Consider the following 17,325-nt stretch of genomic DNA (forward strand, 5'->3'; position numbering starts at 1 on the left):
TGATTATCTGCTGCACCTGTGTGCTAGCTTTCTGTGTTTTGTGCACAAGTACCCCCCAAGTTCCTTTGTGTTGCAGCCTTCTGCAGTTTTTCTCCATTTCAATAATACTGTTCTTTTGTTCTCCCTTCCAAAACGAACAACTTCATATTTTCCCACATTATACTCCAATTGCTAAAATTATTTAACCTATCACTATTTCTTTGAAAACTATCCCTCTCCTAACTTGTCTTTCCATCTATTTTTGTGTTGCCTGCAAATTTGTCTGCAGTACATTCGCGTCCTTCCTCCAAGTCATTAATATATATTGTAACAGTTGCAGTCCAAGTACTGATCACTGTGGAACCCCACAGGTAATAGGTCGCCAATCTGAAAAATAGCTCCTTATCTCCACTCACTGTTTCCTGCCCATTAGCCAGTTCTCTATCCAGGCCAATATATTACTTCCATCACCATAGGCTCTTATTTTATGACTTAACCTTTTGTGAGGTACCTTGTCAAATGCCTTCTGGAAGTCTAAATATAACACATCTACTGGTTCCCCTCTGGTTGAGACTTCCTTGAAAAACTCTAATAACTTAGTCAGACACTATTTGCATTTCATGAAGCCATGCTGACTTTGCTTGATTATGATTTTTCAAACATGCTACTATTACTTCCTTAAATAACGATTTCAACACTTTTCCAACAATAGATGTTAGGCTAATTGGCCTATAGAATCATAGAATCAATACCGTGCAGGAGACGACAATTCAGCCCATCAAGTCTTCACCAACTCTACAGCAGAGCATCTACCCTAGGCCCATCCCATCCCTACATATTTACCCTGCTAATGCCCTAACCTATGCACCTTGGGACAGCAAGGGCAATTTAGCATGGCCAATCCACCCAACCTGCACATCTAGTTTCCTGGTTTTTTGCCTCCCTTTTCAAATGCATGAAATAGTAAGCTGCAATGCATTGTGTTAAAATCAATAAATTTAAACTTTCCATCCATAAGATAGCTCTACTGATGTATCCAAACTTTGTGGACCACATCAGGAGATACTATTGATTTATATGTGAAATTACTTAAAGACATTGGCGTTTTGAATTATGATTGATCCACTAATGAGGCAACAGCCCTTCAAGAAATGAAGCAAAAATGAATAGAACTGCTTCAGCTTAAAATGGTCAAGTACTGAGTCTCAGGACATGGCGCACAGTTTGGACACTCGCATTCCAATGCCTTAGAAAGAAAATCTAATCATGAAGCTTTATGTACTGTGCGCAAGTACACATCTATGCAATAAATCAAATATAGGATCTGTGACTGCATTCTCACCTCAATATACTATATCTATTCCAGAAGGTACACATTTCTTTTTGTGCCCTTGAAGTTTCTACAACCTCTATTACGTCACGCTTATCATACTAATTTTCAAATGAAGGCACCCTAAATGAAAGTACTTAGCTCCATATCGCCCCCTCAGCCAGTTTCCAAAATGAGAGCATATACAGTATTGAGCATACGTTCCACTGAAACCCCTTGGAAACACCATCCCTAACCGAGTCTCCCTTTGCCAACAGATCATGATTTACTCCAACACCAACGACCTCTCTTCAGCTCTTCAGACCACTGCAAACCCCGATTCCATGTTACACAACTCACCACCTGTCAAGCTAAAATACACTCCAGCATTGCACAAATGTTACAATTTTAAATAATTCAATACAAAACTGCTAATCAATTTGAACTGCCTCACTTCACACCAATATCATGTCACAAGTGCACTTAAATCTTAAGAGCCAAGAGCCATAAATACCAAGTTCAAAAATACTTTCAATGTAAATTAACATTCAAAGGTAACAAGAAACCAAAATTAATTTGAAATGTTGCTCAGTCGGATATTTAAAAACGTTCTGGCCTCTATAGAAACACACTATTTTGTTTCACCACATTCAATGTAACTTCTCACAAAACTTACATCCAGTGAGTCCTTATGGGTATAGAACATGAAGCCCCTGAAATTCAAGCAACTCAGTCCTATTTGTACTTCTTACTTGATGGTTTGTCCTGATTGAATTTGTGGGCCCAGAGGTTTGAGAAGAGTTGTACTTGAAGCATAGGTGGATAAACCCTAAACCAGAATACCAGGAGCCAGTCTCAGCAGATCAGTGTATGTGAATTAATGAGAGTATGAATTTAAACAGTGATCCCCAAAACATCATACGACACACAATGTGTTCCACAAGTTGACTCCCAAGGTATACTGAGGTCACCAAGGCAGTTACATTCTAAGTAAAACGGGTCAGTATAATTTCACATTGCCAAATACCAAACAGAGAAGAGACAAGTATGAGGTTTTACTGCCTCATGTGTCCAGTAGTGGTTTCTTGCTCCAGAAGTCTGAGGGGGTATGGCCCTTACAGAACAAAACAAAAAAAATGTTTTTAAAGTTTCCCTATAAGCGGCCCTCTTTGTTTTTAATAATACACCCCAAAAGTGCAAAGAAAACTATTTGATTGAGCACAAAACTAACCCTAGGCTACTAACTATACACCAATATTTAAAAACACAAGTTTGACCTAAAATACTTTGTAATTACTTAAAATATTCTCCTCTCCTGAAGATAGAGAGTACATTTCCAACAGCTCTGGCATCCTTCTGAAAGCTTTTCCAAATGGCCATTCTGCGTAGGAACGTAGACAGTGACAGTGGACATTCTACCAGATAGGATGGCAGAATCAGGCCTGGCACTATCCTAATCACCTTTATGCACAGGATTTTTCAAAAAATGTCCAGTCAATAATCAGCAGCTGGAAGCCTATCAGCCCAACAATACCCAGCCCACAGCTGCCCCAAATAAAGCTGTCTAAAATTGCACAGATCAGAGACCAGATCTGGGATTTTTTTTTAGTTTGAATGGCTCAATACCACAGTATTGCGCAAGATTGGGTAATCTATCAGCATTCACGAAAACAAAAATATAGGCTATCATTTTGAACAAAGATTCCCCCCTCCAGGCAGTTTTGAAAAACGTTTTGCATAATTTCATTTTTTAATTTCTCTTTAGATTGCTAGAATCTTTCTTACTTTTCATCTTGTAGGGTACAGCTAGACCCTTGTGACTTACTGTAGGGGTATTTCTAGATTTGTATGTGAATTTTGTGACTAAACTGGCAGATACCAGTGTTGTAATGTGGAAGACATTTTCTCTTCCGCCCATTTTGTCATCAAGATCCTCGATCTCTAAAGAGAGAGACTGAGACACGCTTTAATTTGCTTGAACAGTGTGCCTCAGTTCATGCCTCAGATATGTACAGCTTATTGCACCAGTGAGAGATTGTCCACCTCTCATACCAGTTACGGCACCCTTGTGAGCAAGACAGCCAACTAACACCAATTAGTGCCAAATTAAGGTAGCTATTTGGTATTGATTCCTGCTCATCAGGACCTAGATTCAAAACTGTCAAAAAACCTATTTTACATTGAATTCTTTCAGCTCAGAGAGGCAACATTAATTGCAGCAATCTGGGAGAGTTGAACTCGGGTCATAAGAGGTGAAAGGTCAGTGTATTAACCATTGCACTAGAGCCCCTCCACTGCATGAAATCTCAGATTTCCTGTTTATGTGGAGAATATCTGTTTAATACTTTGCAGCAGAACAGAGAGATGATTTTGCTTTAGTGAAGGCACCAACTACAAAAATATTCCTCCCACAAAAATAAAAAACAGAAACAGGCTTTGTTTTGTTATGGCTGGCAGTGGGATGACTGCACTTGGGTTGACCACAGCCCACTTCCAAGTTAGCCAGGTAGGCTGAGTAAATAGAGACATGGATCACATCACATTGCTGGTGAACATCTATTCCATATGTATGAAGGTTGGACTTTATTTCATAAAGACATATACATATTCAGTAAAACATACCACATAACACTAGAATTGAAAGACTACAATAAAACTCAGGTTTTCATTCCCTCTACTAGAATTATGAAAGTTTAAGATACTTTGGTGAAATTGTCAGATATGCAGCAAGCCCAAAACCAGACTTCCTGCAGTCTGACAACTCCAGCTGCCATGATTGAAGATGATGTTAACATTTCAGCATATCTTCCAACTTTTCACAATACTGTTGAAGGTGCAGAAAAAAAGCATTTAGCAACCACCTTGATCTAGAACATTCTGCAGCAGAAATGCAACCATTACTGCAAAGCTTTATTTCATTAAAATAAATGATTTAGCTTAAAGATATCCTGGCACATTTTGCACGGTACAAGTTTACTCCATATTGTAAATTGAGACTGATCATTTCTAAATGCTATTTATATGTTCTATTTGAAACAAAATGAAATAAAACAGTGTGCAGTAGTTTGATCTAAAACTACTACAACACAACAAAAATACAAATGCTGGATACAGATTTAAAAAGGCATATCCATATGTTCTTTTCAAAACAAGTTATAGTGCAATACAATTCCACATACAGTAAACACTGGAACCCGCAAACTTCCAGTCAATTCTACAGCATTCCCTGGAAATCCCCAATTACAATTCATGATGCAGCAGCATCTAAATTAATTTTCTGAACCTATGATACACAAATCTCAGCTAAATGCATCCCAATATTTGCACGTTTATATTATACTTCCTAAAGTATAGCATATATTAGATGCGCTATCAATTAGGTTCCAATTAGATCAGCCGAAACCAAACTACAAAAACATTCAAACAAACCCAAAAGACTTGAGGGTCTTAATTTTTTTCAGACTGTATCAGTAATAAACATGATTAATTCTTATATTTCAGCAGCATAGTTGATCTAACAAATAAATATTGTCTTTAAAGATCAAACTCAGTAAAGATATTCTTATATAGGGTTAGCGTGTATTCTCCTTTTACCATCTTTTGAAAAACCTTGATCTTTTAAACTGTTTAAATAATGCCTGAGAATAGCAATTCAATCGCCTTTATTTTGGCTCCTTCCCCAAACTAATAAAAGAGACTTCTCCATAGGCTCATTAACAATCTTTAGAACAGACAAAAGGCCCAAACTTTGTGAAGTGATTGCTAATCGTCGGATAATAAAAGGAAACGGGGATGCTTTTGTCCTGAGATTTCTGCTTCTATTGTGCTTGTATAAAGCTTCCTGGATCTGCCATTTCCAGCCCACCGATTCTTTTCTAGGTTCCTACTTTCACACATTATGATTTTGTTGCAACCTTCGTATTTCCTAAATATATACGCACATTTGCACCTAACGCACTTGAATCTGCTATACACCATTCTCATTTTTATATAAAATCACAGAAAATGGCTACAATTAATTTCAACACAATTAAATTCAGCAGACAACAAACTGAAAGTCACGCTATCACTTTTTTGCTCAAATAATTTTTTTCACCGTTTTCGTCCAAATCACCATTTAAAATACACTTAAATTACACCAAACCAAGCGAAGGAAATGCAAACCAGGACAATCAGTAAAAACCGCCAGTGATTAGCAAAAGACGCGATAAGCGGTTGTTCTGCCCCACTCGAGGCTGGCAAATAACCGGCGCCTGTCCGGCCGACTCAGTACCTGCAAGTACCGGCGCCTGTCTGGCCCGGGCTCCCAGGGTTCTGATCGCACTAACATTGCTATGTCTGACTCTCGCACTGGGAAAGGACTTGAAACTGTTTGCTAAATAGTACCTGTTTTTTCTTTGATTTCGCATAACACGCTGAAGAGAGCCGGTTTCATCCTGTGACAGTTTAACGCGTGTTTTCTGCAAAGTAATTAAAAATACGTTAGGATCGCTTTCCACAGAATGCGAATGGCAAACGCTGAGTTCAGCAAGCAGAACACATTCTCAGAATGCACAGTATTCAGAAAAATCAACAAGGTATAACAGACTCAAAATAACGAGCAATCTTTCTCAGATTGCGCAGCAGCGACTGGACCTGAAAATATTCAACAAGGGCTGAAATAGTTCCCGAACTCAAATTTCGCTTATAGGTGAAAATATTTAAATCGCTATATACGGCAGGCCTATTGCAAAAATGCATAAATTTCAAACAAAGGCTGTAGGGAGCGCACAAAGAAGTGTTTAACTGCCCAAAGGGTTATTGTTGTTTGATGATAACCTATTGGAGACACGGAAACACACGGTATTGGCACCGAGTTGTTCTACAAGAAAACGTTAATACACCACTATTCCGTACTATCCTTCCTTATTACCTCAGATGTCCAAGGATGTCCATCTCATTTGCTTCCTCTGAACCGCAAACCTTCACAACATTATTTTCAAACATTTTCACCTTTTCGGTTACAGTGTTTCAAAAATGTATTAAATAATGAAGTGGTAGTAAAACTGGTCCATTATTCCATTACGCTATTTTATATATTGTATGTATGGCTGCAAGGAGTAATCTTCACGCTGAATGAAGATTGCTACACGCGGTTATTTTCGAGCTTTTATTTGTACACTGAATTAACTTCAACATCACAAAACCTTATATGCGATGTTAAAAGTTTAATGCCTCGCAATCCAAGTTTTATTTTGCCGCAAGTCTTTAAAAGGTAAATATTTAATTTGGTGCAAATTTTAAAATGTGTACTGTGAACGGCCGATCACTGCGTTTAAAGCTCTTGAAGTACCAACATACTTTTAAATAAACAAATGATATTTAAAATTAAAGAAAGCTCTTAATACCAAGATGCATTTACTGAAGCACGAGTCCGATTTCGGAAACCCAGTCTCAACACACTTAATTTATAATCACCTACCCTACCCTTTATTTATATTTTTTAAATGATTATAGATTAACCGCAAATCGTAATTATGGAAAAATGTTAAATTCCAAACCACCCCCTCCAAACCACTGCAGTATTTATGTTAGAAAAATCTACAGGCTCATTCTGAGTACAGCAATCACCTCCAGTTGTGTTTAAGCAGTGTGCAGTGCGGGGGCACATTTTAAGAGTAGAAAGCTGTATTTAAAACTGCTTACCCACATTTAAACTGTAAACGGTTAGATAACCAACCAGAGAAGCGAGCAAAGTATATGTAGCACCTAGTAAAATTTCACAAAACAAAACTATTTCCAGTCCATTATTGTCAATTAAGTTTAATTAAATGCTTAAAGTACCATTCATTAGGAAGCATTCTTCCTTCACCTAAGGCAGTCCTATTACTTAACCACAGAGAGTACATCAAAGAATGAAATGAGAATACCAGCATTTTAGCTAACACAAATGTAATAACATAACTTGGTGTCATTTACATTTACCATGTAGAAAAAGCAATTACTGGAGGATTTGAAAAGATGCCAACAATAGTGTCAATGTTTCTGTTTGTATTTTACAAATGATTTTGAAATACTGCAATTTTACTTTATAAAATAAGGGGTGAGACTAAGTTTGCTGGAAATTATGTATTAAAAAAACACTAAATAACCTAAGATCCACATTTGCCAGTCAGGCACAAATGTATATTATAACTATAAAAAACTTTTAAAATTAGACAAGTTCTAAAACGGCAATCTATTTCCAATAGGCCAAATAAAGAAAAAATACGAGCATACTCAAACTATCTTCCATTGCAACCCCAAATTCTGCAGCTAAATGTGTCCCAGTATATTATCATTCTGCAAATCCAATCACCAAAAGCCCAGTTCAATGCCGCATGTAACATTGATACACATAGTGTCTGACAACGAAGAAACACAACAATGCGCCTCTATAAAAACACAACTCATCACGCATGACAAAATTCAAAGAATGGCAGTGTAAGTAAATATGATAGATATTAATGAAATAATAAACCCATCACCAAGGAGTTGATGAAGAAAGCCAGCTAGAAATCACACACGTGTTTAATTCAGTTTTGGTTGAAAGAAAACTGTAGTTGTCAGCCACAGAAACTGACTGCTGCAAAGCCTAGGTCTCTCGTTAATTTTGCTTTTTCTGACTGGTTCGACCTGCAGTTTACAATGTTAGCCATCAAAAAACATCTGCAGTATCAAAGTGAAGGTGCTGAGAATAAATAGCAGACCAGCTGCTGGTAGATATATAGAAATAGAATGGTTAGTATTAAATTTCAAGCTAAATTCAGTATGAAACACAGGGCTCGGCACATAATAAACATAGTAAAATTGCGATGCTCAAGTAAAAGCAAATATCAAGGCCACCCTTCCGATAAAATTCAGATTTCCAGCACTTTACTATAAATGGTGACAATTTCTTCAGTACCTTTCAGTTCGGTACTTCTGTTTAGCAGCCAAAATCTTTAAACAATGCGTAGTTCGTAATCTTGGGTTATAAATATTTAACTACAGTGTGGTAAAATCTCTTTAAACAATAATTTTATTCCTTGCTTTCAGGAAGGGATAAAAATATTATGAGAAGCAAAGGATCAACATGCCTAAACAGAAGAAGCTAGTACCAAATTTAAGAACTTCTCAGCATCTCAATGCACGGAGTACAACATTTTCAATAGCATGTAATCAGATCAAGACACAAGAACACGTTTTCCATATATAAACACAGAAGATAAAACATGTAAGCTTATGTTTACTAAGTTTAGCTTAACCAATTAAGATAGCAGAACTAACAACTTATGGCAAGTAATTAAACATCTCATTTAAACATAGCCAATAACATATAGAGAAATCCAGAAAATATATTCCACATAATGAAGTCCAATTGAAAGATTTAGATGTCTCCTTTTTTTCTGAAGAACACCATACAGAAATGTACCATTTTTTGTTCAACTGATATTTTATTGCACAAGTGTCTGAAATGCAGCAGGTCATTCAAGGAAGGCAACAGGAAACATGACACGCAGTGTTTAAGTCTAAATCAATGTAACAGTAAACTATACAACCTAACAGTACACTCGATAAAATGTAAATTCAGTTTGTGCCTTCCAAAAGCAAACGTGAAACTAGTAAAATAAGTACTTTGGTAAAATGAGCCAAATATTTGTATGTGTTACTATATGAAATGCTTCTGGTTAAAAATGAACTCAATGTCTTGCACGATGACGTTAATATCTCATCATATGAATTAGCTTTTTATAAAAAGACACTGTATACTTCAGTGTGGAATGCAACGATGTCACTAATTCCTATGGAGCAGAATCAGAACCTGAGGGTGTATATAAGTTGTAAAGCCTCAAAGCTTACTTCATTTCACTTTGAAGCAAACAGATCCTGGCCTTATTTCATTTCCCTTTCTCTAATCTCATAACCCATCCTCGTCACAATGCCAACGCTGACTGGCTTGATGACAAGTTGATGAATAGATTAATTATCTGTTGATTAAAATTTGTAATCAATTAGTCTTTAAAGTACATAGTCAAAAGGATTAAAGTGCAAAAAGAATTTATGGATTTTTTTTTGGTATCATTGTGCTCATCTACATCATAGTGCAATTAGTATTGAATAAGTACACTCCAAAGTAATCATAGACATAAATAGTGCTTTACTACAATTGCCTAGTACTACTGAACTATACTGAAAAGCTTACTGGCAACCTTGTCTCCATCATCTTAAGTGACTGTTCCACCACTTTAAAACTATCTAACACAATTTGAAATGACCAGTAGTAACAGCACTGATTTTGGCGTTTCGGGCAACCTGCTATTTTGATGCAATTCCACATTTTAGCCAAAAACCTAGAAAGAATATAACCTCATAATTCTCCACAATGTTCTTTTCTCTACTGTTAGTAAGTTCAATAAAATGCAGGGAATATAAGAACACATGGAAAAATATGCATCAGCAAGCTTATTTTTAATGTACACATCATCCTCAAATAGACTGGCAAGTATTTAAAAAAACTTCCAACATGTGTACATGGCCATTATTCTGCTTCTCTGAAGCACAGGATGCTTCATGCGAACCAAACTGCATGTTTTCTTTAAACTGGTAGAGAAATCAAGGTATTTTAATCATATTCACATTACTTCTCACAAAACATTTGGCAATAAACTCAAAATGAAGTGGCATTATCAAAAGTAAAGGTGTAACACACTGATTCTTGGTAGAAAAATAAAATCAAACACTATAAATGAAATACAATTTAGAAATAAGTAAAACCAACATAGATGGAATTTTAAAAGTAAATTAAATTGTCACTAGTTGCTTGCAATAATCAGTTTGCAAACATGAAAATACATGGCAGTTTTAATTCAACCTGTAGTGCACATCAAAAAAGGTTTTTCACTGCATCTAACCTTGATTTCATTTTGCAAATGTGAGCACAATTACAAGATTCTTCACAAAATTCTCAAGGAGCCAAATTCTCTCTTCGCCAAAAAACATTCTGCAAAACTATCACCACAAAACCTTTCAATTTAACCAAAGTAATCAGTTCAGTGAAATAAACAACTTATTCAGCTTGTTCAAACTGCCAACCAATTGCAGATGCCAAGTGCACATTTTGAAGAAACTTTTACTATTTGTTTTCCTTCAATCCCTTGGGAAGTTTGCACAAACTACATTTCATCTGACAGTCCATTTACTTGCAACTCAAGATGGTTTTTTTATATTACAAAATGTTGCTGGAGATGTTCCTTGCCTGCTGCTGTCCTTGTACTCACAAACCCATTAGCCAATTTGATTAAAAGGTCAAAAGGCACATTAGTCAAATAGAAATTTAATTAGCATTTGGCTAAACATTTTAGTTATGGACCCAAATGTACCCAAGAACCTCCCCGCCGAGCAGCATGAACATTCTGGGTGCACCTATTTGGTCAAAGGTAGATCTATAATCGCAAGGGCCCACTTCACCCTTCCCACTTCTGGACTGACAAACATGACTGGGATTTCTCTCAACTTTCTCCCCCACCGCCCTCCCGCCCCCCATCTCATTATTTTGAATGGATTTAAACAGTGCACAAGCCAAAATTCAGCACTCAACAATAAATACACTGAAGGGGCATTTCATGCAAAAGCTGAGACTATGATGGGTGGGGAGACATTATCTATAGACATATTTTAAAATATAAGAGGAGAAATTTATTTCAGACGTTTTAAACATAGATTTGACAGACATTTAAAATATAACTGCATACATTTTAACTACATATATTTTAGATAAAATTGCTTATACTGTATTTACGTACGCATTTAAAAATATAACTGCATATATTTTAGACACTTCAGATATCACTTCATATTTAGACACATTTTAGATATAACTGCATCTATTTATTTAGATATTTTTAAATATAACTGCATATACTTTAGACATAGCTTAGATATATCTTCAAATTTAGAAATATTTTGGGTATAACAATCTATTTATTTTGACATACAAGTGCAAATATTTATCCCAAGACAAACTACTGAGTAAAAGTCGGTCAGTAATATGGGTGTGGATCTTTGCCAGGGTCAATGCGCCCAGGGCGCCCCTTTGCCGGGGTCAATGCGCTCAGGGCACCCCTTTGCCGGGGTCAATGCGCTCGGGGCGCCCCTTTGCCGGGGTCAATGCGCCCGGGGCGCCCCTTTGCCGGGGTCAATGCGCCCGGGGCGCCCCTTTGCCGGGGTCAATGCGCCGGGGCGCCCCTTTGCCGGGGCCAATGCGCCCAGGGTGCCCACTTGCCGGGGTCAATGCGCCCGGGGCGCCCCTTTGCCGGGGTCAATGCGCCCGGGGCGCCCCTTTGCCAGGGCCAATGCGCCCGGGGCGCCCCTTTGCCAGGGCCAATGCGCCCGGGGCGCCCCTTTGCCAGGGCCAATGCGCCCGGGGCGCCCCTTTGCCAGGATCAATGCGCCCAGGGTGCCCACTTGCCGGGGTCAATGCGCCCGGGGTGCCCACTTGCCGAGGTCAATGCGCCCGGGGCGCCCCTTTGCCGGGGTCAATGCGCCCAGGGCGCCCCTTTGCCGGGGTCAATGCGCCCAGGGCGCCCCTTTGCCGGGGTCAATGCGCCCAGGGCGCCCCTTTGCCGGGGTCAATGCGCCCAGGGCGCCCCTTTGCCGGGGTCAATGCGCCCAGGGCGCCCCTTTGCCGGGGTCAATGCGCCCAGGGCGCCCCTTTGCCGGGGTCAATGCGCCCAGGGCGCCCCTTTGCCGGGGTCAATGCGCCCAGGGCGCCCCTTTGCCGGGGTCAATGCGCCCAGGGCGCCCCTTTGCCGGGGTCAATGCGCCCAGGGCGCCCCTTTGCCGGGGTCAATGCGCCCGGGGCGCCCCTTTGCCGGGGTCAATGCGCCCGGGGCGCCCCTTTGCCGGGGTCAATGCGCCCAGGGCGCCCCTTTGCCGGGGTCAATGCGCCCAGGGCGCCCCTTTGCCAGGGTCAATGCGCCCAGGGCACCCCTTTGCCGGGGTCAATGCGCCCAGGGCGCCCCTTTGCCGGGATTAATTTGCACGAGGGTGAATCTTTGGGATGAATTTGCACGGGGGTGAATCTTTGGGATGAATTTGCACGGGGGTGAATCTTTGGGATGAATTTGCACGGGGGTGAATCTTTGGGATGAATTTGCACGGGGGTGAATCTTTGGGATGAATTTGCACGGGGGTGAATCTTTGGGATGAATTTGCACGGGGGTGAATCTTTGGGATGAATTTGCACGGGGGTGAATCTTTGGGATGAATTTGCACGGGGGTGAATCTTTGGGATGAATTTGCACGGGGGTGAATCTTTGGGATGAATTTGCACGGGGGTGAATCTTTGGGATGAATTTGCACGGGGGTGAATCTTTGGGATGAATTTGCACGGGGGTGAATCTTTGGGATGAATTTGCACGGGGGTGAATCTTTGGGATGAATTTGCTCGGGGGTGAATCTTTGCTGGGATTAATTTGCATGGGGGGGGATCTTTGGGATTAAGTTTCACAGAGTAAATCTGATGTGATTAATTTTCACAGGGATGAATTTTTGGGATTAATTTGCACAGGGTAAATCTGATGGGATTAATTTGCACGGTGGAGGGGGGGGGGATCTTTGGGATTAATTTGCACAGGGGTGAAACTTTGCTGGGAATCTTTGGGATTCAGTTTCACAGGATAAATCAGATGGGATTAATTTGCACGGGGGTGGGGGGGGGGGGAATCTTTGGAATTAAGTTTCAGAGTAAACCTGATGGGATTAATTTTCACAGGGATGAATCTTTGGGATTAATTTCCAGGGGGTAAATCTTGGGGATCAATTTGCCCAGGATAAATCTTTGGGATTAAGTTTCACAGAGTAAATCTGATGGGATTAATTTGCACAGGGGGTGAATCTTTGGGATTCATTTTCACAAGATTGGGGAAGTTTTTTCTGGGCAGAAGCGGAGTGGAGAAAGTTGGCTTGTTCGCGGGAAAGGTTTGGGAGGAAAGTTTTGGTGGGAGATGCTGCTGGGGGGTGGGGGGAGGAAGAGGCTGGTGAGGAGGACGGCAATGGAAGGGGAGTCTTTTATTATTTAATAAAAAAAACAGAAGGATTTGTAAAAAGGGGGGAGTGCGGTTTTTTTTTGTACTGACCTGGCCTGAGCCTCGTCCAGGCTCTGGTCAGTGATGGTCATGATCTGCTGCAGGATGTCGCCGATGTCCTGTTTCCGTCCCTCGGGGTCGCCTCCGTCCGCCTGCGAGTGAGGGGGGAGCGAGTGCACCGCCAGAGCCACCCCGGGGTGAGGCTGCAGCAGCCGGGACTGATCCTCCATCACACTCCGGGGGCCACACCGACCACAAGAAGAACACCAGCGCGGCGGGGAGGTGGGGGGAGAGAGGGGGGGGCGATGAGAAGTGTCCGAGGAAGAGACAAGTGAGGAGAGAGCGAGTGTGTGTGTGGGGAGGGATAAATGGAATCTTTCTTTATGTAAAAAAAAATCACCCCCTCCCCTCACACAAACTCCCCCCACCGGGAAATATCTTCCGTCTCTTTCAAATCCAGTCAGAATCTCTCTCTCTCTCTTTGTGGGGAGGGGGGGTGTTAGTGTGTGAGGGGTAAGTGTGAGGAGAGAGTCAGTCAGTCTCCCTCCCTCCCGCCAGCCCGCCGGGCTCTGAGTGACTGGCCCGCGGCTCGCGCAGCGCCAGCCCTCCCCCTCCTCCTGCCGAACGTTGGCGCGATTTGAATCTTAACCGCCGCCGCTCCGCTCGCGCCGCGACTGTTTTGACGGCGCGAGGGAGAGAGGAGAAGGTAGGGGAGGGGCGAGGAGGAGGAGGAGGGATAGGACGCTGGCCCCGCCCCCCACCTGACGTCACCCTCCCTCCTCATTGGCCGGGACATGGGTGAGGGGGGGAGGTGAGAGGACTCCCTTCCTACCATTGCCTGCCCCGCCCATCTCCCCCACCCCCCCCACCCCGCTCCCAGGCTACGGATTGGCTTGCATCGCTCGCTCGCGCTCCCTTCTCCGGATTGGTTAACAGGGCAAGGGTCTGCTGTCCCCGGATTGGCGAGCGCCATCCCCTCCCGTCTCCCTCTCTCGCCTCTGATTGGTCGGCCGCGCTTCTCTCCCGGGATTGGTTGGTATGTTTGGGTCTCCTCTCGCCCCGGATTGGCGGGCTGCGTCTCTAAACCCTGGATTGGCTGGGTGGGCTCCCTCATCCCGGATTGGTTGGGTACTCCGCCCCGCCCCTCTCTCCTTTGATGGACAGCCGGCCGCTGCTAGGAGACGGGCCCGCCAGGGTCGCCCCGCTGATTGGCAACACTGGCTGCTAGGCAACGGCCCCTGGCTGCTGTTGCAAGTTGAGAGGTTTCCTTTGCCTCCTCCTTTGGCCGTGGTGCTGCTGTGAGGCTCTCATTCATTCCAAAAGCAACTGATTGACAGCTCACTGAGAGGATGCTCGACATTTGAGTGATGGTTTACGAAAAATAAGCCATTGAGTGACTTGCGCACACTTTAAGTCACAGCAGATGCAAGCGTGCTTTATGTATTTCCAACTATCAATTTCCATCGTCTTTTTATTCATGCAAGTTCTTTCCTTTGCAGCCTTTCTCTGCAGCGCAAGCCTGTGAAGATGTGTTAATAGGTGACAATTTAAACATGTTGACTGGGAAATCATTCTGCCTCTAAAGGCATCAACATTATGATAATTAAAATAGGTCACTCAAGTAAGGTAGTGGTAAAAGCCACACAAAGAGTGCAAAGGAAACTCTTCTCTCAGAAAATCATGCGCCAGGGAAGATCTAAACTTTAGAGTTTATTTATTAGTATCAGAAGTAGGCTTACATTAACATAGCAATGAAGTTACTGTGAAATTCCCCTAGTCGCCACACTCCGGCGTCTGTTCGGGAGAATTTAGCATGGGCTAATGCACCCTAACCAGTACGGCTTTCGGACTGTGGGAGGAAATCGGAGCATCCGGAGGAAACCCACGCAGACACGGGGAGAACGTGCAGACTCCACTTAGATAGTGACCCAAGACGGGAATCGATCCCGGGTCCCTGGCGCTGTGAGGCAGCAGTGCTAACCGCTGCACAGTGACCCAAGCCGGGAATCAAACCTGGTCCCTGGCGCTGTGAGGCACACTCAGGCACAGGGAGAACTTTAAACTTTAGATCTTCTATTTCCATCCTGGTGCATGAATTTCTGAGAAGAGTTTCCTTTGCACTTTGTTTGGCTTACACCACTACCTTACTCAAGTGACCTATTTTCATTATTATAATGTTGATGCAGTAAGTAGGCTGTGAATGGACGCGCTGAAAATTAAATGCACAGGCAGCAAAATCGGCGAGGAGTATATTTATCAGACTGTAGGAGGAAAGAGAGGTTTTCACTTATAGCAGCAACTTTCACGATCTCAGGACGTCCCAAAGTGCTTTACAACCAAAAGTTCAGACTGTGTCATTGATGCGCGATATAACTCACGAGGCTAGAGATGCTCGAGGAAATACAGGCTTTTATTGACTACTACAATAGAGCTATCATATATAATACACGATCCCAGACTGAAGGGTCCCAGACAGAGCAGTGACCTTTATACCTCTCCCAGGAGGCGGAGCCTGACTGGGATGTACCATAATAACTATATTACAGGTCGAACAGCCCAACCCTAACCCCAACAATAACATGTAGAACAGCCCAACCCTAACCCCAACAGTAACATATATACAGACTCATAGTACTGGCCAGACCCTTGCTCAGTACTAACTGGTGGGAACCAACGATGGTTCACCACAGTCATATTGTGGGAAAATTTGCAGCCAGGTTCTGCAAAGCAAAAGAGCAACCTGAACAGGACCAGAACATCTGTTTTTAGCATTGTTGGTTGAGGAATGATTATTGGATCAGCAGTGATGTGGCCCTGACCTGCATCTCGGATGGGAAAGGGGCTAGTGCCAGTCCTGGGTAGGGCAGAGGTGGGTAATGCAGTGTTCAGGCAGGCGGTGAGAGATGGGGTAGAGAGAGAGAGAGAGACCGGCCGGGGTGCTCAGTGCAGACTCGATGGGTCGAATGGCCTCTTTTGCACTCTGGGGATTCAATGATTCTCCCTCTTTAAATGAAGGGCCATGTGCTTGCTTACATTTTTCAAATCTGTGTTACCCAAAGAGGCCACTGAAAGGCTGGTGTGGGATACTTAAACTGTTCAATAGTTAAAAATGTTAAATAGTGATTGGAGGTCTGGTGGCGCACTGGGTTAGCATCTCCACCTCTGAGCCAGGGTTCAAGTCCCACTCCAGGACTTGAAGACACATTCATAAAGCAGCCTAGACAAGTGGAGTATCGACCTGCAAATCCTTCCAACAAATAAATGGCAGGTGATAAGAGGAGGAGATTCCTGGTCAGCCATGTGATGGAAAATTGGAGCCTCTGCCACCACAGTCCATGGCTCTGGATTACAACACGCATGGAAGGAGTCTTAGAGTCATAGAGGTTTACAGCATGGAAATCTCAACTCGTCCATGCCACCCTTTTTTGTTTACCACGAAGCTAGTCCCAACTGCCCACATTTGGCCCAAATCCCTCTATACCCATCTTACCTATATAACTGTCTAAATGCTTTTTAAAAGACAAAATTGTACCTGCCTCTACTACTGCCTCTCGCAGCTCGCTCCAGACACTCACCACCCTCTGCATGAAACAATTGCCCCTCAGGACCCTTTTGTATCTCTCCCCTCTCACATTAAACCTATGCCCTCTAGTTTTAGACTCCCCTACCTTTGGGAAAAGATATTGACTATCTAGCTGATCTATGCCCCTCATTATTTTATAGACCTCTCTAAGATCACCCCTAAGCCTCCTACGCTCCAGAGAAAAAAGTCCCAGTCTATCCAGCCTCTCCTTATAACTCAAACCATCAAGTCCCGGTAGCATCCTAGTAAATCTTTTCTGCACTCTTTCTAGTTTAATAATATCCTTTCTATAATAGGGTGACCAGAACTGAGTCCTCAGGGGGCCAGTTGGCTGGACGGCTGGTGTGGATCAGATTGGTGCCAACGGC

The 17,325-nt window shown here is 42.4% G+C and overlaps 1 protein-coding gene across 2 annotated transcripts in view; it reads right to left on the minus strand.

Annotated features, from left to right (window-relative positions):
• The window catches only part of pbx4 (pre-B-cell leukemia transcription factor 4), a 360,470-nt gene extending 346,417 nt beyond the window's left edge, over window positions 1–14,053 (minus strand). For both annotated transcript variants that reach the window (XM_078235123.1, XM_078235124.1), the window contains exons 1-2: window positions 13,426–14,053; window positions 5,675–5,748 (exon numbers count right to left, since the gene is read on the minus strand). In XM_078235123.1, coding sequence (XP_078091249.1) covers window positions 5,675–5,748; window positions 13,426–13,604 — 253 coding nt within the window. In that variant the 5' untranslated portion in view covers window positions 13,605–14,053. The remainder of the gene's footprint in view (window positions 1–5,674; window positions 5,749–13,425) is intronic.
• Window positions 14,054–17,325: the final 3,272 nt, after the last annotated feature.

Source organism: Mustelus asterias, chromosome 19, assembly GCF_964213995.1.
Source record: "Mustelus asterias chromosome 19, sMusAst1.hap1.1, whole genome shotgun sequence".
Lineage (NCBI taxonomy): Eukaryota > Metazoa > Chordata > Chondrichthyes > Carcharhiniformes > Triakidae > Mustelus > Mustelus asterias.